The sequence below is a fragment of the Somniosus microcephalus genome, chromosome 25 (assembly GCF_052327205.1).
Source record: "Somniosus microcephalus isolate GS21.2 chromosome 25, FLI_Smic_1.0, whole genome shotgun sequence".
NCBI classification, from domain to species: Eukaryota; Metazoa; Chordata; class Chondrichthyes; order Squaliformes; family Somniosidae; genus Somniosus; species Somniosus microcephalus.
Window position 1 is genome coordinate 11,061,540 of NC_141011.1, and position 24,318 is coordinate 11,085,857.

At 47.5% G+C, this 24,318-nt stretch overlaps 1 protein-coding gene across 2 annotated transcripts in view; it reads left to right on the top strand.

The window, feature by feature from the left end:
• The window catches only part of LOC147100498 (endothelin-converting enzyme 1-like), a 312,062-nt gene that overhangs the window by 114,256 nt on the left and 173,488 nt on the right, over positions 1-24,318 (top strand). Inside the window, exon 2 of one of the 2 annotated variants that reach the window (XM_085966797.1) lies at positions 13,303-13,386. In XM_085966797.1, coding sequence (XP_085822923.1) covers positions 13,303-13,386 — 84 coding nt within the window. Of the gene's footprint in view, positions 1-12,855; positions 13,387-24,318 lie in introns of those variants that run through there. The other variant, XM_085966796.1, reaches the window with a different exon arrangement.

Genomic DNA, 24,318 nt, shown 5'->3' on the forward strand with positions numbered 1-24,318 from the left:
GGGGCGACAGCCTGCTAGCTTCCCTCCGATGATGCAAAGGTTTAAGCAGTCTTTTATACAAAATATAGGTACATGATTAGCCTCGGGCACGATCCATCTTAGCAATTTGATTGGGTTTCGCCCCGGGGCACATTTACTGATTGGTTATATAAAATAAAGCAGGGCTTAGACCAACGCGTGACATCAAGATACCGCCTTCATTACTGGAAAAGCATATGACTGTTATCACCGCAAGCTGTTGCTGCAACTAGGACATTGTGCTTATGCCAGGTGTGGTTTCACCAACATTGTGCATTCTTCTAAGAAGAAGACTCCTGACTCATTGTTCTGCTTATCTGCCCCTCTAGGCCTTTTGTGGTTCAATGGACTAGTTGCAATTATCTCCAAGTTACACAGCTTGCAGCAGTTTAATCATTCCAACACTACAGCGAAATCAACATGCCATTCTTAGCGTTGTCTCAGCTGTCAGTTCAGCAATTTAAGACCGCTTACTTCTGCAAACAGACCTATTAGCTCATTTAGTTCCCGAGACCCATTCTTAACCCTTTAATCATAGTATAGCTCTAAAGCCCCACTTCAGCTTGATGGGCCCCATTAAGGTAAGTTCATTTTCAACAGCGGGATGGAGGTAGCAGTAGGCTCGGGACCCAACATAGCCACCGGATCCGCCATGGTAAAGAAAATTCTGGCCCCTGTCTCTCGCTCTCTCTCTAGGTGTGTGTCTATCTCTTGTGCTCTCTCTCGCTCTGTCTTGGTGTGTCTTTTTTTTTCTCTCGCTTTATCGAGCTCTCTCTGTCTCTCTCTCTCGCTCTCACTTCTCACTCTCTTTCTAACTCTGCGTGTGTTTTTTCTCTCTCTCTTTCGCACATCATCTCACTCCTAAAGGCCTCCACAATAGCTCCTGTAGATGTGGGATTATATCCATCACAGGAGGCTTGCAAACTGCTGTGTGGAAGAAGCAGGCAGCGGGAATAATTGGCTCCCACCAAACGATATAAAACGCCACAGCAGAAAATAGATTTGCTAAAGTTCCTAATCTTTTCCTGGTCCACAAAGCTGGAGTTTGAAAGTGGGTAATGCATGTGCATATGTGAATGTATCACCCGTCCGATGGGCACACTGTGTTCCTGAATTACTTTACAGCACATTGATCAAGTGCTGCCCGCTTGCCTATTGAAAGCCACAGATGGTTTTGTACTTCATCCCGAAAATGAAATTCACTTCATTTTTTGCTTGAAATTATATTTAACTGAGCTCCTGCGGTATGCAATAGATTGGGGCCGAGAGCTGCCTCAAGTCCTGCGTCCTGCAGACTTTTGAACGATAATGGAGTCGAGGGTGATGGGGAGCGGGCAGGGAAGGGGAGTTGAGGCCAAGATCGGATCAGCCATGATCTTATTGAATGGCGGAGCAGGCTCGAGGAGCCAGATGACTTACTCCTGCTCCTACGTCTTATGTTATCTTGCATGTCTTGTTACGGTGGAGTTGGAGCGTTGCACTGAGATTCTCGCATTCCGGAGGACTCCTGGTGCTGGGAGACATTTTGCAGCGGTGTGATCGGAGAGGAAGTGTTCCGCTGTTTTTATTTCCTGATCGTAGGAATTTCCTCCGACTGAGTGACTCACTGTGACCAGGTGGACCCGGGACCCCAATCATTGGAATGGAGGGCCAAGGCCCTTAATGCAGGACACCTTTAAAGGTTGAAAACAGAACGAGAGTAGATGAGATAAATCAAGAAGTTGGATGATGCGAAGCTTGAGTTTTAAGAGACTATAGATTGAGGGAATAAAGGTTAAAGAGTTCCACAGATCAACATCCTGGAAGTACGTGCGATGAATCTTGATGTCAACACGGCAAGGGTACAGGGAGAAGGAAGAATGTGTTCGATGACAAATTGGAGTTTCTGCAAAATGAGAAAAGGAAAATTCACAGCATAGAAGCATCGTGTTTAAAATCGGATGGGAGAAGGAAAGTAGAGGGCGAGAGGAAGAGCAGGTGACGCAGTGTGAGAGAAGAACCACTGGAGCCCCGGTCAGGGCATGAGAGCAATCGGCAAGTGTTGGGAAGCCTTGGACTGTGAAATCGGTTTTTGTGCTGATTCTCGGCACGAGTTGGGTGGTGGATCTGGAATCTGTGCTGGTCAGGTCTCCCATTGCAGCTCGCTGGTCGGAGCCTTCTCGGAATCGGCCGGTTTGCCCGCCGGCATGTGCAATGCATAATTTGGCCAGATTCCATCGAATTTGGCAGCGGAATTATAAATTGTGAGGCTCCAGCTTGGCATATTCAAGGTCCCTAATTAATGCTGGTTTTAGGCAGCACCCTCCGGCTCCCTGAAGTCACCAGCAGCCGATGTATCTCGGGGGTGGGGGGAGAGGAAATCGGGCGCAAAAGTTGGTGCCATCCCCACCCCGTGAATTTTGCACCCAAAAAACTGAGCGCGAAGGGGACCAATTTCTCCCCTTGATCCATATCGTGGTGTCCGCTGTGGCTCAGTGGGTAGCACTCTCGCCTCTGAGTCAGAAAGCTGTGGGTTCAAGTCCCACTCCAGAGACATGAGCACATAATCCAGGCTGACACTCCAGTGCAGTGCTGAGGGAGTGCTGCACTGTCGGAGGTGCCATCTTTCAGATGAGACGTTAAACCGAGGCCTCGTCTGCTCTCTCAGATGGACATAAAAGGGTCCCCTGGCCACTATTCAAAGAAGAGCAGCGAAGTTCCCCCCAGTGTTCCGGCCAATATTTATCCCTCAACCAGCATGACGAAAAACAGATTATCTGGTCATTATCACAGTGCTGTTTGTGGGAGCTTGCTGTGCGTAAATTGACTGCTGCATTTCCTCCATTACAACAGTGACTACACTTCAAAGTGACTTCCTTGGTTGTAAAGTGCTTTGGGACGTCTTGAGGCCGTGATGAGCTCTCTAGAAATACAAATTAGTTTTTTCTTTCTATATAGAGTAGAGCTGGTCTCTGTGACCCCAGGCTCGGGTGGAGATATCAAGAATCTGACTGAATTCCCACTCCTAAAGAACAATGACTGCTGCTGGTAATTGTGTGTGTGTGACCGCCAAAGACACGTTGCCAGGCCAGACTGTGATGCTGCCTACAACAACTTTTATTTATATAGCGCCTTTAATGTAGTAAAACATCCCAAGGCGCTGCACAGGAGTATTATAAGACAAAAAATTTGATACAGATCCACATAAGAAATTAGGGCTGATGACCAAAAGCTTGGTCAAAGAGATAGGCTTTAAGGAGTGACTTAAAGGAGGAAAGAGAGGCGGAGAGGTTTAGCGAGGGAGTTCCAGAGCTTGGGGCCTAGGTAGCTGAAGGCACGGCCACCAATGGTTGAGCGATTATAATCAGGGATGCTCAAGAGGGCAGAATTTGAGCGGCGAGGCCATGGAGGGATTTGAAAACAAGGATTTTGAAATCAAGGCGTTGCTTAATCGGGAGGTTAGTGAGCACAGGGGTGATGGGCGAATGGGACTTGGTGCAAGTTAGGACAAGGGCAGCAGAGTTTTAGAGGACCCCAAGTTTGCGTAGGGTGGAATGTGGGAGGCCAGCCAGGCGTGCGTTGGAATAGTCAAGTCTAGAGGTAGCAAAGACATGGATGAGGGTTTCAGCAATGGATGAGCTGAGGCGGGGCAGAGATGGGCGATGTTGCGGAGGTGGAAGTAGGCGGTCTTAGTTATGCCAGGGATATGTGGTCGGAAGCTCATTTCAGGGTCAAATTTGACACCAAGGTTGCGAACAGTCTGGTTCAGCCTCAGACAGATGCTAGGGAGAGGGATGGAGTCAGTGGCTCGGGAGTGGAGTTTGTGACGGGACCCAAAGACAATGGCTTCGGTCTTCCCAATATTTAATTGGAGAAAATTTCTGCTCATCCAGTACTGGATGCTGGACAAACAGTCTGACAATTTAGACACCGTGGCGGGGTCGAGGGAAGAGGTAGTGAGATAGAGCTGGGTGTCATCAGCATACATGTGGAAACTGATGCCATGTTTGTGAATGATGTCGCCAAGGGGCAGAATGTAGATGAGAAATGGGTGGGGCCAAGGATAGATCCTTGGGGCTCACCAGAGGTAACGATGCGGGAGTGGGAAGAGAAGCCGTTGCAGGTGATTCTCTGGCTACGATTAGGTAGATAAGAATGGATCCAGGCGAGTGCAGTCCCACCAAGCTGGATGATGGTGGAGAGGCGTTGGAGAAGGGTGGAGTGGTCAACCGTGTCAAAGGCTGCAGAAAGGTCGAGAAGGACGAGGAGGGATAGTTTACCTTTGTCACAGTCACAAAGGATGTCATTTGTGACTTTGATGAGAGCCGTTTTTGTACTGTGGCCTATAGCTAAATAGCCAGACAACAGAAGAAACTCGGCAATAGTCCGTGCCACCGTGGGAAAACAAGGGAAGAAAACTGGGGGGGAGGGAAAGAACCTGAAAAATAAAAATAAATTTGTTGCGCTGTGGGATTGTTCTTTAGATTTAAAGGAGCTATATAAATGCAAGTTGTTTTTCAGGAGAGAATTATAGAGTGTGGGGGCAAAATGGCTGGAGAAGTGAGGTCATGGGATGAATTGCAGACTGGGATGAGAATTTTTGATGTGGAGGTTAGTAGGGACAAGGGTAGCGTGCAAGTGCGGGAATTCTGGACAAATGGGAGTGTATGTAGAGTGGAGCTTGGAAGATGAGGAAAGGATTGGAAAAATCAAGTCTGGGAGTAATGAAGGAATGGGGAAGAGTTTCAGCAGCAGAGGGGGTGAAGTGGGGCAACGATGGACAATATTCTACATACCGACAGTCTCCATATTTTACCTGGGATGGCAGGAATGACGTATGAGGAGAGATTGTGTCGATTGGGCTTATACTCACTGGAGTTTAGAAGATTGAGAGGGGATCTCATCGAAACCTATAAAATTCTGTCAGGCCTGGACAGACTAGATGCAGGAAGGATGTTCCCGATGGCGGGGGAGTCCAGAACCAGGGGTCATAGTCTAAGGATAAGGGGTAAGCCATTTAGGACTGAGATGAGGAGGAATTTCTTCACCCAGAGAGTGGTGAACCTGTGGAATTCTCTGCCACAGAGGGCGGTGGAGGCCAGTTCATTAAATATATTCAAGAAAAGAGTTGGATATATTTCTTAAGGCTAAAGGGATCAAGGGATATGGGGAGAAGGCAGGGACAGGGTACTGAATTTGGATGATCAGCCATGATCTCATTGAATGGCGGAGCAGGCTCGAGGGGCCGAATGGCCTACTCCTGCTCCTATCTTCTATGTTTCTATGTTTATATATACGCAACTCCAATGAAGCACTGTGATTTATCAGGCAGTATTCGGACGACTCTTCTCTCCTGAAGGCGCTGACCCTTGATGGGCTATCACTGCACAGGCCAGTGACCCTCCTGAACCAGTGACCCTCCAGTACCTCACACCAATGTGCAAGGCTGGGCAAAGGGTGCCACACTAACTCAGTAGAGCCTGACCGTAGCCTCGCCCAATGTCCACACAGCGCAGTTTCCCAGAAACTACTGGATACCAATCGGGAACAAGAACCTGACTGGTCCCTCCTGGGGATGCTTAACATCGCCAAACCAGTTCCTGTTTGTGCAAGTCGTGCTAAGTTTGGTATGCTGACATCTTTGAGGTGGATTGATTTTTTTAAAGATGGAATTCTATGTCGGGTGTAACCTGCAATTTTGTCTTTAAATGGTCAGACTGAGTTTGCTGGGTAGATGGAACATGTTGTCACCTGTATTTATAAGGTGCAAGTAAAAAGAATAATTAGTCATGGCGCGATTCTAACTTAATATGTAGATTGAGTGGAAGAAAAGTCACAAAAAGGAGTCCGTGCACACATTGTTCCTACAGTAACCAGCACTTTATTAAAAAGACAGTTTGTATATATTAAATAGTTGGCTCTTTAGGTCAGTGCAGTGAGCGAAGTGTAAACTATGTGGGTGGGCTTCTTGCTGTCGAGCGCTGACTATTTCTTGCATTATAACAGAGACTACACTTCAAAATAATATTGCTGTTGGTTCCAGTCGTTGTTGTTTACACAGTGGCCAGGTTGGCCAAATTTTAATGTTCGGTCTTTTGGAGAGAGTGCCGGGGAGGAAACTCCTCTGTACGAAGGGTAGCCAAAAAGACTGGTCAAAGAGGTGGGTTTTAAGGAGAGTCTGGAAGGAGGCGAGAGAGGTGGGTATTCGAGATTGTGAAGCCTCGGTGGCTGAAGGCATGGCTGCCAATGGTGGAGTGAAGCGACGGGATGCATGAGCGAGCGGGACTTGATGCAGGACAGGATGCCATCCATCTCTCTCTCTCTACCGTCTTAGTATTCCTCTCCGCCGCCCAAAGGAGTACTCCTCAATGCTAGTTCTTAGAATCTGTGTCGACAAGCCTGACTCATGGCATGTACACTTAGCTTCCACTTTTTGTCTAAACAAATACGTGTATGTCATTTACACACTACCATTAGCTCTGCCTTTCCCCAGCTGTAGTGCTGTCAAAGGTTGGAAGACAAGTTGTCATTTTGCAATCCCGTAGATGGCTAAGTGAGCATCTATATTTTGGGTACCATTTCCCCAGCGATGGGCAGGTTTCTCAGCCTCATTAACATGTCTGGTACAATTTCATTTCGATACTCATCCAGCGATATGTCTTTCTTTTAACTCTTGCTCACCAGGGCCTGAACTGATTTTATTTATTTTAGTCTTTTCAGAACAACCCACACCTTCTTTCTACCTGTAAAGCTATTTTCAGAGCTTCAAAACTAAGATGAGTCATCATTCAGCACTGAGGGGGGTAACGTGCCACAAGATAATTGTGGATGAGGGCAGCCATTCGGCCCATCTTAATTCATCCATTCAGAGAGATCCCAATGCCCCATTTCCCCCCCGCACACACCTCTATTATTGTAGTATCCAGTTGTTATTTAAATGATTCCAGGGTTTTGGCCTTCATTATCTATCTGGAAGTTTCTTCCACACTTTGATCTCCCTGTGTGAAGAAGAAATTCATCTCAGTCCTAAATTTACCTTTTACTACTTTGAGCCAGTGTCCCCTGGTTCTACTCCCACGGTTTAATTTAAAGTAATAGTATAGGTTAACTCTTTCTATACCCATAACAGTTGTACATCACTCTAGGTCATCAGCTCTCAGATGCCCCTTACCAGCTGAAAACGCGAAGTGTCTCACGTCTTTCTTCGTAACTCCTCCTGACACTGGGTATTAGCCGTGTGGCTCTTCTCTGCACTGCCTGCAGAGCTTCAATATCTCTTGTTTCTTGGTGACCACAACTGGACACAGTGCTCAAGGTGGGACTGACCAGAACTGGACACAGTGCTCAAGGTGCGGTCTGACCAGAACTGGATACAGTGCTCACGGTGCGGTCTGACCAGAACTGGACACAGTGCTCAAGGTGGGTCTGACCAGAACTGGACACAGTGCTCACGGTGCGGTCTGACCAGAACTGGACACAGTGCTCAAGGTGCAGTCTGATCAGAACTGGACACAGTGCTCAAGGTGGGTCTGACCAGAACTGGACACAGTGCTCACGGTGCGGTCTGACCAGAACTGGACACAGTGCTCAAGGTGCGGTCTGATCAGAACTGGACACAGTGCTCAAGGTGGGTCTGACCAGAACTGGACACAGTACTCACGGTGCGGTCTGACCAGAACTGGACACAGTGCTCAAGGTGGGTCTAACCAGAACTGGACACAGTGCTCAAGGTGGGTCTGACCAGAACTGGACACAGTGCTCAAGGTGGGTCTGACCAGAACTGGACACAGTGCTCAAGGTGGGTCTGACCAGAACTGGACACAGTGCTCAAGGTGGGTCTGACCAGAACTGGACACAGTGCTCAAGGTGGGTCTGACCAGAATGGGACACAGTGCTCAAGGTGGGTCTGACCAGAACTGGACACAGTGCTCAAGGTGGGTCTGACCAGAACTGGACACAGTGCTCAAGGTGGGTCTGACCAGAATGGGACACAGTGCTCAAGGTGGGTCTGACCAGAACTGGACACAGTGCTCACGGTGCGGTCTGACCAGAACTGGACACAGTGCTCAAGGTGGGTCTGACCAGAACTGGACACAGTGCTCAAGGTGCGGTCTGACCAGAACTGGACACAGTGCTCACGGTGCAGTCTGACCAGATATATTTAAGCTGGAGATAGACAGATTTTTGAACGATAAGGGAGTCGAGGGTTATGGGGAGCGGGCAGGGAAGTGGAGTTGAGGCCAAGATCAGGTCAGCCATGATCTTATTGAATGGCGGAGCAGGCTTGAGGGGCCAAATGACCTACTCCTGCTCCTACGTCTTATGTCTTCACATTAATTCTCACTCCAGGCAAAAAGTCGCTTAAGATCAGAATGAACCTAAATTTGGATCTCTTGGTTTAAGACCTCGCTAAATTCCAAGATTAGATTTCTGCCTTGTATTTACTTCCAGCCACCATTACTCATTCTTATTATCTAATGATTCTTCCCGACTCCAGTGCCAATCCTCACTGATCTCTAGCTAGTCGAGAGGCTGAAGCTGAGGCTGTAAATGGGATGGTGTGAGCGAGAGAAAAGCCAACAAGTCCTTGAGGGGAATGGAGACAGTTGGTACAGTCGTCCGTCAATGATATCGGACCAGTGTCGATTAACCTGCCAACAGGCACTGTTTAACTCACCCATGAAGCACAGGGGCTGAGGCAGTGACGGGAACAGTCTCTCAGTAACAGCCAGCGCCTCCAGGAGTGCAGGGGATAAGATTCAAATCGGGCCATGGGTGCGTAGAAAAAAATATAACTCCCCTCAACTGACACATACAGGATTAATTGATGCGCCAACTAAATAGGAGATGTCGACACAGAAAATACTGCAGATGCTGGAAATCTGAAATAAAAACAGAAAATGCTGGAGACACTCAGCAGGTCAGGCAGCATCTGTGAAGAGAGAAACAGAGTTAACGTTTCAGGTCGATGACCTTTCGTCAGAACTGGAAAAAAGCAGGCAATGGAACAGATTGTTAAGCAAGGAGATGTCGACCTATGCTCATTCACATCGGAGCGTTAACAAACTACAGGTAAATTCATTGCACACACAGCCCATGAGCGGGGCCAGAGGGGTTGTTCAAAGTTTCCCAAAAAAGGCAGAATTAATACGAAACAGAATTTTGCGCTGGTGTCGAGCGTATCGATAAAATTGTTCCCCCTCCTACGATTGTCTCGTTTTAAAAAAACAAAAACGTTTTCTTCTCTGATTATCAAAAGTAGCCTTTTCCATGGCAAGTTCTAAATCTTGCAAGGATTTTAAATCGCCCTGAAGCAGTAAGTTATAAAGACTGCACAAAGTGGTAAAGTTCAACTGTAATACATTCATGATGTTTATTTTCTTGATCTAGGGGATTGATTATCCACTTAACAAGGCTCCCACAGCTTACCAGGGCCAGGATAACTTCCACTGCTCAGTCGCCTCCAACCGGAATTCGTGTTTGAGGCCGGCCAGACTCTCGCAGTGCCCGACTCCAAGCTCATTTTGCCCCTTGGTTTAGAATTGCAGCATTCTAGTGTGAGAAGCTTTGCAGAACTGGTCTCTCTCTCTCTCTCTCATGGATGTCATTGAAACTTATAAAATTCTAACAGGACTAGACAGACTAGATGCAGGAAGGATGTTCCCGATGGCCGGGGAGTCCAGAACCAGGGGTCACAGTCTAAGGATAAGGGGTAAGCCATTTAGGACTGAGATGAGGAGGAATTTCTTCACCCAGAGAGTGGTGAACCTGTGGAATTCTCTGCCGCACAGGGCAGTTGAGGCCAATTCATTAAATATATTCAAAAAGGAGTTAGATGTATTTCTTGAGGCTAAAGGGATCAAGGGATATGGGGAGAAAGCAGGGACAGGGTACTGAATTTGGATGATCAGCCATGATCTCATTGAATGGTGGAGCAGGCTCGAGGGGCCGAACGGCCGACTCCTGCTCCTATCTTCTATGTTTCTATGTTAGTAGGGGGTTGCCAACCTCCCAGGATTGCCCTGGAGTCTCCGGGAATGAAAGACTAATCTGTAGGACACTGCTGGGAGCAAACCCAGGAGAAAGGTCTTGGGGGAACCAAACAAAATTCATTTTCTTTGAGCATTTTTCATTTATTAGTTGTATAAAATATTGGAGATGAGAAATTTGGATGTTTGACTGATGGTCAAAGCTCATCCACGTAAGGTCATGTCACACTTGGTTGGCCGACCAAGGGTGGGCGGGGCAGTGGGAGGCGCAGTGGGAGGCGTGAGGTCGCGTGCTGGAATCTCCAGGAATATGTCCAACCAGGGTTGGCAACCCCAGCTGTTAGGGTTTTGTATGGGATGTCTTCAAGACGTCTCGGCCCAGTTATCATTCAGCATGTATGGGAGGCACTAAACTATCCTCGAACTGATGGGGCGGGGGGGGACTTCACTCCGAGACATCATGGGACGGCTGGTGTGTGAAATAGAACATTTAACAGTGATGCAGCAAAGGTTCTTTCCTGCTAAATGGTGCTGGCGGTATATTGCTGTAGGCAGGTTAGATCAAGCTGTACAGAAGGTTCTAAGCTAGCTCCTGGGCTGGCCGCTCCTTTCTCGAAGCCTAATCTTTGCCATGCCTGTGCAGCCTGAGTTTACTTGTGTCAAAATTGCGTGTGCATTTTGGCTGCTGGTCTGGACCTGAGCCTATTCTATCTCCCTTTTCCTTCTCTTCTCTTTCTGCTTAAAACCTATCTCTTTGACCAAGCGTTTGGGCAAGCGTTTCAGCACATGCCTAGGGGTCACAGTCTCAGGATAAGGGGTCGGCCATTTAAGACTCAGATGAGGAGGAATTTCTTCACTCAGAGGGTTGTGAATCTTTGGAATTCTCTACCCCAGAGGGCTGTGCATGCTGAGTCTTGGAGTATATTCAAGGCTGAGCTCGATAGATTTTTGGACTCTAGGGGAATCGAGGGATATGGAGATCGGGCAGGAAAGTGGAATTAAGGTGGATGATCAACCATGATCTTATTGAATGGCGGAGCAGGCTCGAGGAGCCGTATGGCCTACTCCTGCTCTTGCTACTTATGTTCTTATGTCACCCTAATGTCTCCTCCTTTGGTTCGGGTGTCAATTTCGGTCTGATAACGCACCTGTGAAGCTCCTTGGGCTGGTAAAGGCGCTATATAAATGTAAGTTGTATCTAACTCATGTTATACCTGACACAGAGAGGGCCTGACGACAATCTCCGAATCTGTGTTGTCCATAAGTCCTTCCATGGTCTCCCCGTACCACCCGACATCTCCTCCAGCCCTTCATTCCAGCTCACACCCTTTGGTGCTCCGAGTGATGACTGTTGTGGATCCCGTGAGCTCTGTTCCGCAAGCAGTGCCAGAGACTTCATCCAAAATGGAATTCTCTTCCTAAATCCCTGTTCTTTGTTATGTCTCTCCCCTCTTTCAAAAGCCTCCTCAAACCTCTCCCTTTGACCATAACTTTGGTCATTTCTGTAAAGCGCTTTGAGACGACCTGAGGTCGTGACAGGTGCTACATAAATGCAAATCTTCCCTTCCCTCTCCTTCTCTCTCCCTTTCCCCTCTCTCTCTCTCTCTCTCTCTCCCTCCCCTTGGTGTCCACCTCCTGTGGGATGTTTGTGATGTTAAAGATGCAAAGCAAGTTTTAAGTTGTTTAAACCTTGGAGCCTAGATTTTCTGATCAACATTATTTTAATGCCCAGTTTAAAATACATGTGTTAACGATCTGTCTTGGTCCTGCGCTAAAATACCCCACCTTGATGAGTATAAAATTTACTAGCATCATCTGGTGCCTTTATTTCCCTGAAGATTTTCACGGATCATTTGGACCAGTGTTATCCAATACTTTAGCCACTAACCACATATGGCTATTTGTGAATCAACATGTGGCTTGTTGCATTTCTGATTAGCAAAATCTGAGTAGACAGCATGTTGTCGGGCTTGTGATCTCAATACCCATATTCGCATGGTATGTGCACGTGAACTTTAACCTTTTTGTGCATTAGTTGGTGAAATGGTAAAACCAAAAGCAAAGTGTGCGAGTGTTTTTTGATCATTGAGTGCTTTACTTCCTTGGGTACTGAATGGTGGCAGATATTTATTGAGCAAATATACCTGAAGTGCATTTACCTTTGTGGTGTGTAAGTTCTTTTCTAATTTGTGAATGTGGCTAAAACACTGGTTTAAACTAGTCCACCAGAGGTATGCTGCCACTAATCTGTGACCGAACAAAGTGGTCCTCTTGTTAAATGTGTGAGGTATCTGAAAACCCCTTTGAAATCTCGGACAGCAAGTTCAGCTGCCCACCTGCAACCACTCCCAAACAGTGAGAGGCACGTGGGTAGATGACTGAGAATGCTGGTTCCCCCAGCAGGTCCTGTTGGCACAGGACCTTGGGGGGGGGGGGGGGCGGGGCGGCATTAATTGGAATACTGGGTGAAAATTAAATCCGCACACAGATGAGGCTGTGCACTTCTCCAAACTCTGGGAATGTACTGTAACTTGTACAGCTCTTTTTCGGGATGTTGCAGAGAGCGCCAGTGGGTTGCTGAAAGGGTGAAGCCAATGCTTTCGGCTCACCTGGGCCAGCTTGTTGGTGAGAGTCAGATCTGACGGCAGATAACTCGAGCCACTCTGAACGCAGGAGGGAATTCAGGGCTCCTTCGGAATGTTTTAACAAGCTCCTCCCTCCGAAGTACTGCTGGGGTAACAGCAGCAACAACAAACCTGTGAAGCAACAAAAGACTCCTGGCAGACCAGTGAGCTCAGTGTGTTTGTCTCTGAACAGGATATTTATTCACTGAATCCCTCCAGTCCTGCCCCTTATGTGGGAGTGGAGGAACAAGGAAGTTCTTTTTTTAAACTAACCTTTGTGCTTAACCAGGGTTTTGAATACAGAAGCACTTATCACAAAATACATTGTGAAACACAATGAAAGGAATCTAAATCACTCCAGCTTCCTGCTTGAAGAGGCGTTTCAGTCAAACTTGTTGCTGGAGAGGTCTGGTTAACCAACCACCCCCCCAAAAAAAAAGTGTTGGTGTAAAAAAGAAAGTCTGGCACTAGGAGCTTCTCCACCTGTGCTGGCTCAGATGTTTACAGTTCAAAGGGTTTGGGTTGCTCAGGTGTGATTTAGGCCTTTGCGGCAGGAGACTTGGTTTGCCTAGGTGTCGTAGAGTTGTTCTGGCTCTCACCTGACCTGATACTACGTCATATGGCGGGCCTCCAGGGTCTGTATAAGAGAGATGGAAACACTCAGAGAGTCTGTTCTCCATTTGGCCCTTCAGATGTCAACCTACAAACGAGCTACCTTTGACGAGGATGACCTGATCGACTCCACTGTTGATGAAGTGTACCCAGAGGGAGCACAGGTAGGACACCTGAAATACAGCTTTTGTCAAATGTAACTGCGTGTTTTTTGTCTCTAATTGCTGTACCTGCAAATCCCTCTGCTCTTCCCAAACAACAACAACAATAACTTGTATTTATATCGCACTTTTAATGTCCCAAGGCGCATCACAGGAGCGTAAGCCAACAGAACTTGGCACCGAGCCACATAAAGAGAAAGAAGAAAGAAAGATTTACATTTCTGTACACCTTTCACGACCACCGGACGTCTCAAAGCGCTTTACAGCCAATGAAGTACTTTTTTGGAGTGTAGTCACTGTTGTAATGTGGGAAACGCGGCAGCCAATTTGCGCACAGCAAGCTCCCACAAACAGCAATGTGATAATGACCAGATAATCAGTTTTTTTTGTTCTGTTGATTGAGGGATAAATATTGGCCAGGACACCGGGTAATAACTCCCCTGCTCTTCTTCGAAATAGTGGCCATGGGATCTTTTACGTCCACCTGAGAGATCAGACGGGGCCTCGGTTTAACGTCTCATCTGAAAGATGGCACCTCCGACAGTGCAGCACTCCCTCAGCACTGCACTGGGAGTGTCAGACTAGCTTTATGTGCTCGAGTCCCTGGAGTGGGACTATGAACCCACAACCTTCTGACTCAGAGGCGAGTGTGCTGCCCACTGATACTGGGGCAGATGACCAAAAGCTTGGTCAAAAAGGCAGGTTTGAACAGAAGAGAGAGCGACGTTCCCGCTAAGCTGCATGGCCGCGTGACCACGCAGCCCAAGACCGGCTTTCCCAATGTGAGATTTTGAATAGGGTGCGCAGCCCGTTAAAAGGACCACGCACCCAAATTTAAAATTAGGGGGAACATTGAAAGAAAGGTAGAGAGGCGGAGAGGTTGAGGGAGGGAATTCCAGAGCTTAGGGCCTCGGCAGCTGAAGACACGAAGTACTGAGCCTACATCCAGTCAGCGTATAATCGCTACTATTTTTACCAAAATGTATCACCTCACACATACTGAAAACGTTTGTCTCGATTTTGCCTTTAGCATATTTTGCTTCAAGCTTCTCTTCATTTCCTTGGCATTTCTGCATTTTAGTTTGATTTATTCTCCCTTTGCGGGGGGTGCTGTTTGTACTTAGCGCTAAGTATTGCTTCCGTTTCCTCCATCCTCATTATCTTTCCCCACTGGGAGGCCTGTACAGTCAGTCGGTGAACACATGTGCATCCACTGTCGATAGCACAACGCGGGTGACCTTCCAGGATGTATGATTAGCATACATCCCCCCCAACAAGTGGTCTCGAGTCCAGCCAAACTCACAGTCAATGGTCAGCCAGAAGGTGAATCTCGGCAGAGACTGGATTTTAAACCAGAGTCTGCCAGCTGGGAGTCTTGACCTTGGACAGCTAGACTGCAGTACATAAGAAATAGGAGCAGGAGTCGGCCATTCAGCCTCTCGAGCCTGCTCCGCCATTCAATAAGATCCTGGTTGATCATCGACCTCATCTCCACTTTCCTGCACTATCCCCATAGCCCTTGATTCCCTTAATATTCAAAAATCTATTGAGCTCTGTCTTGAATATACTCAACGACTGAGCCTCCACAGCTCTCTGGGGTAGAGGATTCCAAAGATTCACCACCCTCTGAGTGAAGAAATTCCTCCTCATCTCAGTCCTAAGTGGCCAACCCCTTATTCTGAGACTGTGACCCCTGGTTCTCGACTCCCCAAACCAGGGGAAACATCCTCCCTGCTCCTACCCTGTCGAGGCCTGTAAGAGTTTTGTATATTTCAGTGAGAGCAACTACCAGTCCACTGAAGAAATTGTCCACAAGTAGATTCAATACTCTGGGTTCCAATAGTGCGTAAAGCAGTGCAGTCGTATCATTTGGAAACTAGTTTACAAGACCTGCTCTGCAGGCCTCTCCATGATTCACAATAGGCCTTTTGCAAATATGCAGTCGTTCACAGCCAACAGCTTACACATTAATTTCAGTGGCACGGGAGATTCATTGGTTTCTGTTCAGGACACAGACTATAAATGAATCCCCTCCCCACACCATCCTAGTCTTTCTTTACCATACCTGGCCAAGAGGGTGGGTGGGTGACGCGCTCCAAAGGCGACTTCCCTTCAGGTTTGCTTTGCCTCCATTTCCCGTGTGCGTTGGGAGTGAGGGATGCGGCGCCCACGAGGCCTCAGGTCTGAACATCAATGGGAATTGCTCCCATCCACACCCGGGAAAGTTGTGACCCTGTGGTGGGGGATTTGAGTGAAATCTTGTGTTCTTTGTGGACTGCCATCGTGGTGGGTGCAGGAGTTTGCATGAGTTGCCATCAGAAGCTTGTTATCTTGCAAGGAACCCATGCCCATTTTATCTTTCTTCCTCCCCCTCCCCCTTCCCCTCTGCTGGTTGAAGCATGGCTTCCATGGGTTGCGGGACCTCAACCAACCGGCCATTCTTCAAGTGTGATCCTGGACCCTGAGTGGCTGACTATTCAACTGCACGGGGCATCACAGACAAGCTAAATTCTGTTCTCATCTGGCATCCAGACACGTGCCTTTTTCCCGCAGGGTCCAATGGATAAAATTCAAGAGTGGGAGCTCTGGCTGATTCTTCCCTCTTGGCCCCCCCAAGCCCGTATGGGTTGAGACCATTTGTAAAGTTTGTATCACCAGCTCAGCTGTGACCTTCAGACATAGCACAGGTTGCGGGTTGAACCTGGGTCTTCCTGGGGTTGTTTAACTCATTACCCCTATGCAACCGAGCCACCTGGAAACCACACAGTGCATAGAGTTATACAGCACAGAAAGAGGCCCTTCGGCCCATCATGTCTGTGCCGGCCATCAAGCCCTATCCTAATCCCATTTTCCAGCACTTGGTCCATAGCCTTGTATGCTATGGCGTTTCAAGTGCTCATCTAAATGCTTCTTGAATGTTGTGAGGGTTCCTTCCTCTACCACCCTTTCAGGCAGTGAGTTCCAGATTCCAACCACCCTCTGGGTGAAAAAGTTTTTCCTCAAATCCCCTCTAAACCTCCTGCCCCTTACCTTGAAACTATGCCCCTTGGTTATTGACCCCTCTACTAAGGGGAAAAGTTCCTTTCTATCTACCCTATCTATGCCCCTCATAATTTTGTACACCTCAATCAGGTCCCCCCTCAGCCTTCTCTGCTCTAAGGAAAACAACTCCAGCCTGTCCAGTCTCTCTTCATAGCTGAGGCGCTCCAGCCCAGGTAACATCCTGGTGAATCTCCTCTGCACCCTCTCCAATGCAATCACATCCTTCCTATAGTGTGGCGACCAGAACTGCACACCGTATTCCAGCTGTGACCTAACTAGCGTTTTGTACAGCTCCATCATAACCTCCCTGCTCTTATATTCTATGCCTCGGCTAATGAAGGCAAGTATCCCATATGCCTTTTAAACCACCTTATCTACCTGTCCTGCTGCCTTCAGGGATCTATGTACATGCACACCAAGGTCCCTCTGATCCTCTGTCCTTCCTAGGGTCCTACCATTCATTGTGTATTCCCTTGCCTTGTTAGTCCTCCCAAAATGCATCACCTCACACTTTTCAGGGTTAAATTCCATTTGCCACTGTTCTGCCCATCTGACCAACCCGTCTATATCGTCCTGTAGCCTGAGGCTTCCCTCCTCGCTAATTACCACTCCACCAATTTTTGTGTCATCTACGAACTTACTGATCACACCTCCTACATTCATATCTAAATCATTAATGTACACTACAAACAGCAAGGGACCCAGTACCGATCCCTGCGGTACACCACTGGACACAGGCTTCCAGTCACAAAAACAACCTTTGACCATCACCCTCTGCCTCCTGCCACTAAGCCAATTTTGGATCCAATGTGCCAAATTGCCCTGGATCCCATGGGGGGCTTTGTCACTTTTTAAGCAGGTAGGCCCCCCTCCCCCCCAATTCCATGTGCCCTAATTTTGTTCACCAACCTCTTGTGTGGGACCTTATCGAAGGCCTTCTGAAAATCCAAATGCACCACATCTATCGGTTCCCCTTTGTCTACTCCACGAGTTACATCCTCAAAGAACTCCAATAGGTTTGTCAAACAGGGTTTCCCTTTCATAAATCCATGTTGACTCTGCCCAATCTTACTATTAGTTTTTAAGTGCCCAGTTATTGCATCCTTTATAATAGATTCCAGCATTTTCCCAACTGCTGATGTGAGGCTAACAGGTCTGTAGTTCCCCGTTTTCTCTCTCCCTCCTTTCTTAAATAGCGGGGTTACATTTGCTATCCTCCAATCTGCAGGAACCGCTCCAGAATCTATAGAATTTTGGAAGATGACAACCAATGTGTCCACTATTCCAATGGCCACCTCTTTCAGAACCCTAGGAAGTAAGTCATCCGGTCCTTGGGATTTATCGACTTTTAGTCCCATTAATTTTGCTAGTACTGTTTTTTTTACTAATAATTTCTTTAAGTTCCTCATTCTCGTCACACCCTTGGTTTTCTCGTATTTCTGGGAGGTTTTTTGTGTCTTCCTCCGTGAAGACAGAAACAAAGTATTTATTTAATTTCTCTTCCATTTCCTCATTCCCCATTATAAATTCTCCTGTCTCTGACTGTAAAGGACCTACATTTATCTTCCAGTCTTTTCCTTTTCACATACCTATAGAAGCTTTTGCAATCCGTTTTTATATTTTTCGCTAGTTTGTGCTCATATTCCACTTTCACTTTCTTTATCAATTTCTTGGTCCCCCTTTGCTGATTTCTAAAAAGATCCCAATCCTCAGGCTGACCGCTTTTTCTGGCAACTTTATAAGCTTCTTCCTTTGACTTAATACTAGCTTTAATTTCTTTTGTTAGCCATGGTTGGATCACTTTTCCTTTTGGGTTTTTATGCCCTAGAGGAATATATGTTTGTTGCAAATTATGCATTATTTCCTTGAATGTTAGCCATTGTATGTCCACCTTCATACCTTTTAGTGTAGTCTCCAAATCTACCATGGCCAACTTGTCCCTCATACCCTTGTAGTTTCCTCTGTTTAGTTTGAAGACCTTAGTTTCAGATTGGACTACATCACTCTCAAACTTAATGTAAAATGCAATCATATTATCGTCACTTGTCCCTAAAGGCCCCTTTACCACAAGATTATTGATTAGCCCTTTCTCATTACACAGTACCAAATCCAGAATAGCCTGTTACCTGGTTGGTTCCTCCACATACTGATCCAGGAAACAGTACTGAGAGAGTGCCGTCTTTTGGATGAGACATTAAACCGAGGCCACTTCTGCTCTCTCAGGTGGACGTAAAAGATCCCATGGTGCTATTTCGAAGAAGAGCAGGGGAGTTATCCCTGGTGTCCTGACCAATATTTATCCCTCAATCAACATCACCAGAACAGATTATCTGGTCATTATCACATTGCTGTTTGTGGGACTTTGCTGTGAGCAAATTGGCTGCCGAGTTTCCTACATTACAACAGTGACTACATTTCAGAAAGTACTTAATTGGCTGTAAAGTGCTTTGGGACGTCCGGTGGTCATGAAAGGCGCTACAGAAAAGTCTTTCTTTCATTGGAACAGTGTAGGAGGCCAAGGACAGAGGTCAGAGTGGAAGTGGAGCGGAGAGTTAAAGTGACAAGCGACCGGAAGCTCGGGGTCATGCTTACAGACTGAACGGAGGTGTTCCGCAAAGCGATCACCCAATCTGCGTTTGTGGAGGAGACCGCCTTGTGAGCAGTGAATACAGTATACTAAATTGCAAGAAGTACAAGTGAATCGCTGTTTCACCTGGAAGGAATGTTTGGGGCCCTGGATGGTGGGAAGGGAGGAGGGTGAAAGGACAGGTGTTGCATCTCCTGCGCTTGCACGGGAAGGTGCCGCGGGTGGGGGTGTTTGGGGTGATTGAAAAGTGGACCAGGGTGTCGTGGAGGGAACAGTCCCTTCGGAATGCTGAAAGGGGAGGGGAAGATGTGTTTGAGGTCAACAATTTCAGAACCAATGTTGAGTCCGGAAAAACAACAGAAAACGCTGGAAAAACTCAGCAGGCCAGGCAACATCCGTGGAGAGAGAAACAGAGTTAACGTTTCGGGTCAAAACCGTTCTACAGAACTGAGGGGGAAAAAGGCAGGAAATGAAACAGATTAAAAGGCAGTTTGGGGGCTGGGAAATGGGGGAGGGGATGAAAGAAGAGACATGAAGAGATATTCAAGGTGAGACGAGATGGTAATAGGACAGGTAAAGAAACAAACAATGGCTCTAGATGAAGTGTGAAATGCGCTGGCAGAGTGAGAGACAGCTGCCATGTGGGAGAGAGAAAAAAAAAGGAAAAGTCACAAATCAAAAGTGTGGATAAAAATATATAAAAATATAACAGGGGCCGAGGTTATGATCTGAAATTGTTGAACTCGATACTGAGTCCGGAAGGCTGTAAAGTGCCTAATCGGAAGATGAGGTGCTGTTGCTCGAGCTTACGCTGAAGCCTGTTTTGAGAAGTGTTTTTTTCCCCCTCAAGTTTCCGCTCAAACTCATTTGCATATTGCCAAATGCAAAATCTGCCGTGAACCAGCGCAACCGAGCAGCGTTTTAAAATGTAATTTTTTAAGAAAAATGTTGCTTTCAAAGAAATGTCTTAATGTGGTGCAGTTTGATTAATGCAGCTGCAAATGGGTTTATCACAAAAAATAAGCATTTTTAATCGGAATGTCAAGTCCACCACTTGCGAGTAACCCGATTTTAAATTACTGAAAATAACTTTAAATAAAATAAAATACAGAACCATTTGCTCGTTATATTGGGGTACAATAGTCAGTATTGCAGTAAATTATTTTTTTAAATGACATTCAAAAGCTTTCAAGATGTGCCTATTAGTGTACTTGCGCCCAAAAAAAAGGCTTAATTTTTTGGAGCCTCATCGAAGGCCCACAATTAGCAGAACCTCCCAATGGTGATTAATTAACCCTGGGGGCGGGCCCGGCTTCTAGCCCGATTGTTTTTTAAACTAGCGCAAAAGACCGCGGAAACTCAACTTGCGCTTAAAATGCCGCGATCTTTTGCGCCGGTTATGCCAATTTTGGGGCGAACCGCGCTTAAAAATCCAGCGCGACTTTACTCCGAGGTGCTGTTCCTCGAGCTTCCGTTGAGTTTCATTCTGAAATTGTTGAACTTGATGTTGAGTCCTAAAGGCTGTAAAGTGCGAGGATTAGGGTGGGTTAATAGAGGAAGGTGACCACAGGTTGCGCACACAGGCCGCGATTTTGCCGGCGTTCGGAGGGCGGGTTTGGAGGCGGGTCCGCTGTCAAAATTGAAATGATTGGCAGCGGGTTGGGATCCAGCTCCGAACCCGCCTCCGTGTAAGTTTCCAGTGTGTCGAGTCTGCGATTTCAAAACCGACCCGACACCAAGCGGCGGGGGAGGCATTTAAGATAGTTACATCCCTCTACACCTCCATCCCCCACCAGGATGGCCTGAGGGTGCTCCACTTCTTCCTTGAACAGAGGCCCAACCAGTCCCCATCCACCACCACCCTCCTCCGCCTGGCTGAACTTGTTCTCACATTGAACAACTTCTCCTTTGACTCCACTCATTTCCTCCAAATTAAAGGTGTTGCTATGGGTACCCGCATGGGTCCTAGCTATGCCTGCCTTTTCGTGGGATATGTGGAACACTCTTTGTTCCAGTCCTACTCGGATCCCCTCCCTCACCTCTTTTTCCGATACATTGATGATTGTATCGGTGCCGTTTCCTGCTCTCGCCCCGAACTTGACAATTTCATTCACTTTGCCTCCAATTTCCACCCTTCCCTCACCTTCACATGGTCCATCTCCGCTTCTTCCCTTCCCTTCCTCGACTTCTCCATCTACATCTCTGGGGATAGGTTATTGACCAACATTCACTACAAGCCCACTGACTCCCACAGCTACCTGGACTACACTTCCTCCCACCCCACCTCCTGTAAGGACTCTATTCCATTCTCCCAGTTTCTCCGTCTCCGCCGTATCTGCTCCGACGATGCCACCTTCCACACCAGTGCTTCCGACATGTCTTCCTTTTTCCTCAACCGAGGATTCCTCTCTACCGTGGTTGACATGGCCCTCGACCATGTCCGTTCTATTTCCCGCACTTCTGCCCTCACCCCTACCCCTCCCTCCCAGAACCACGATAGGGTTCCCCTTGTCCTCACCTTTCACCCCACCAGCCTCCGCATTCAATGGATCATCCTCCGCCATTTCTGCCACCTCCAACATGATCCCACCACCAAACGCATCTTCCCCTCCCCTCCCCTTTCAACATTCCATAGGGACCGCTCCCTCCGAGACACCCTAGACCACTCCTCTATCACCCCCAGCACCCCTTCCCCTTCGCCCGGCACCTTCCCATGCAAGCGTAGGAGATGTAACACCTGCCCTTATACCTCCCCCTTCCCACTGTCCAGGTCCCCAAACACCCCTTCCAGGTGAAACAGCGATTTACTTGTACTTCTTGCAATCTAGTATACTGTATTCGCTGCTCATGATGTGGTCTCCTCTACATTGGGGAGACTGAACGCAGATTGGGTGACCGCTTTGCGGAACACCTCCGTTCAGTCTGTAAGGGTGACCCTGAGCTTCCGGTCGCCTGTCACTTTAATTCTCCGCCCCATTCCCACTCAGACCTCACCGTCCGTGGCCTCTTGCATTGTTCCACGGAAGCTCAGCGTAAGCTCGAGGAACAGCACCTCATCTTCCGATTAGGCACTTTACAGCCTTCTGGACTCAATATCGAGTTCAACAATTTCAGATCATAACCTCGGCCCCTATTATATTTTTATATATTTTTTATCCACACTTTTGGTTTGTGCCTTTTCCTTTTATTTCTCTCCCACATGGCAGCTGTCTCTCACTCTGTCAGCGCATTTCACACTTCACCTTTGTCTCTTTACCTGTCCTATTACCATCTCGTCTCGCCTTGAATATCTCTTAATGTCTCTTCACCTCTCAGACCTTCCCTTTTGTTCTTTCATCCCCTCCCCCATTTCCCAGCCCCCAAACTTGCTTTTTAATCTGTTTCATTTCCTGCTTTTTTTCTCAGTTCTGATGAAGGGTCTTCAACCTGAAACGTTGACTCTGTTTCTCTGTCCACGGATGTTGCCGGGCCTGCTGAGTTTTTCCAGCATTTTCTGTTGTTATTTAAGATAGTTACATGCTTGTTAAACGCTTGTTAACCACTATTTTGCCAGCCTATTTCTATTTTACTACATTTTTAATGAGGATCACATCGTTCGGAGATCACATCAGGTAAGTAGGTCGGGAGTTCAATCGAGCTGAATAGTTCACAGCTGCAAATGTAGTATAAAAGCTAACATTTCACATCCGTTCACTTTCCAATGTCAGAAGTTGCTGATTTCAGGATTTAGAAGACACATTTGATCTTTATTGAGGCTGTAAGTGTGTGGTGTAAACTCTATATCCACTGTCACCTCCTTGGAATAACCTCTCTCACCATTGACAGATTACTTCTAACATCTCATCCTCACCTGCCATATATAATGGCAAAATGGAAACGATTTATACTCTCTCACCCTGGTCCTCAGAATCTGACCACAATCAGCCACACCAGCAGCACCAACAACAAGAGCGCCAACCTTCTCCTCAGCCACTTGATGCTGCGCAGGGCTGCACCGCGCCGCAGGAGATACCCCCAACACAGGGTTTACAGGCAGAGGATGAGCTTCCTCAACATGACTGAGCAGCAATGCCAAAGGAGGCTGAGACTATCGCGACAGGTAGTCGCAGACATTTGCACAATGCTGCACCAAGACCTGCAGCCCAGAGGAGCGGGTGGACACTCCTTACCAGTGGCTGTCAAAGTCACCACCGCCCTCAACTTCATTGCGTCAGGGTCCTTCCAGAGATCAGCAGCATCTCCCAGTCGGCCGCACACACTTGCATCACACAGATTACCGATGCCCTGTTTGACAAGTCAGCCAATTACATCCACTTTTCCACGGATGAAGCCAGTGTTACTGAGCGGGCGCTTGGCTTTGTCAATCTGGCTGGCTTCCCACGGGTGTAGGGCATCATCGATTGCACACATGTGGCCATCACAACCCAGCTGTATTTGTCAACCGCAAGGGCTTCCACTCCCTTAACATGCAGCTGATGTGCAACCATAGGAAGAGCATCATGAATGTGTGCGCGAGATTCCCTGGCAGCTGCCATGACTCTTGCATCCTGCGCTAGTCCACTGTCCCTCAGCTCTTCACACCGCCAAACGAACATTCCGGCTGGCTCCTTGGAGACGAGGGCTATCCCCTGAAGACGTGGCTAATGACACTTTTGAGGAGGCCATCAAAGGAGGAGCACTACAATCAAAGCCACATTTCCACCAGAAGTCTCAGAGCAAACAATTGAATTGCTCAAAATGCGCTTCAGATGCCTGGACAGATCTGGTGGAGCCCTTCAGTATGCACCAGTCAGGGTCTTGAGAATCTTCGTCGTCTGCTGTGCCCTGCACTGCAGCGAGGATTAGTGCTGCATGAGGCACAAGGCGCAGAGCACACAGCCTCTTCAGAGGAGGAGCAGAATGAGGTTCAGCATGAGGAAAGCCTGGAGGAGGCGGTTGTCCCAATGTGACCAGAACACGAGCACAATGCTGCCCGTGATACCAGGGACGGCCTAATCAATGCCTGATTCACCTAACTTTATGCAGCATAGACATGTGGCTACCACATGCACATGAAGGTTGGCATCACCCCACTTCAACACCATGGAGCATCTCTACAATGAGCTGTGCATTCCTTGCACTGTCACCACCATTGCTGGACAAAATAGTTGCCCTTACCCTTCACTCTGCCACTTGCAATTGTGGCAACGAAGACAAACATTCAGAAAAAATTAATTTATTACAACAAAGTAAAAGAACAGAAACTTAACATTCATTTATAGCAAATCACCCAAGTGACTACCCTTGTGACTATTTATGTGGGGTCT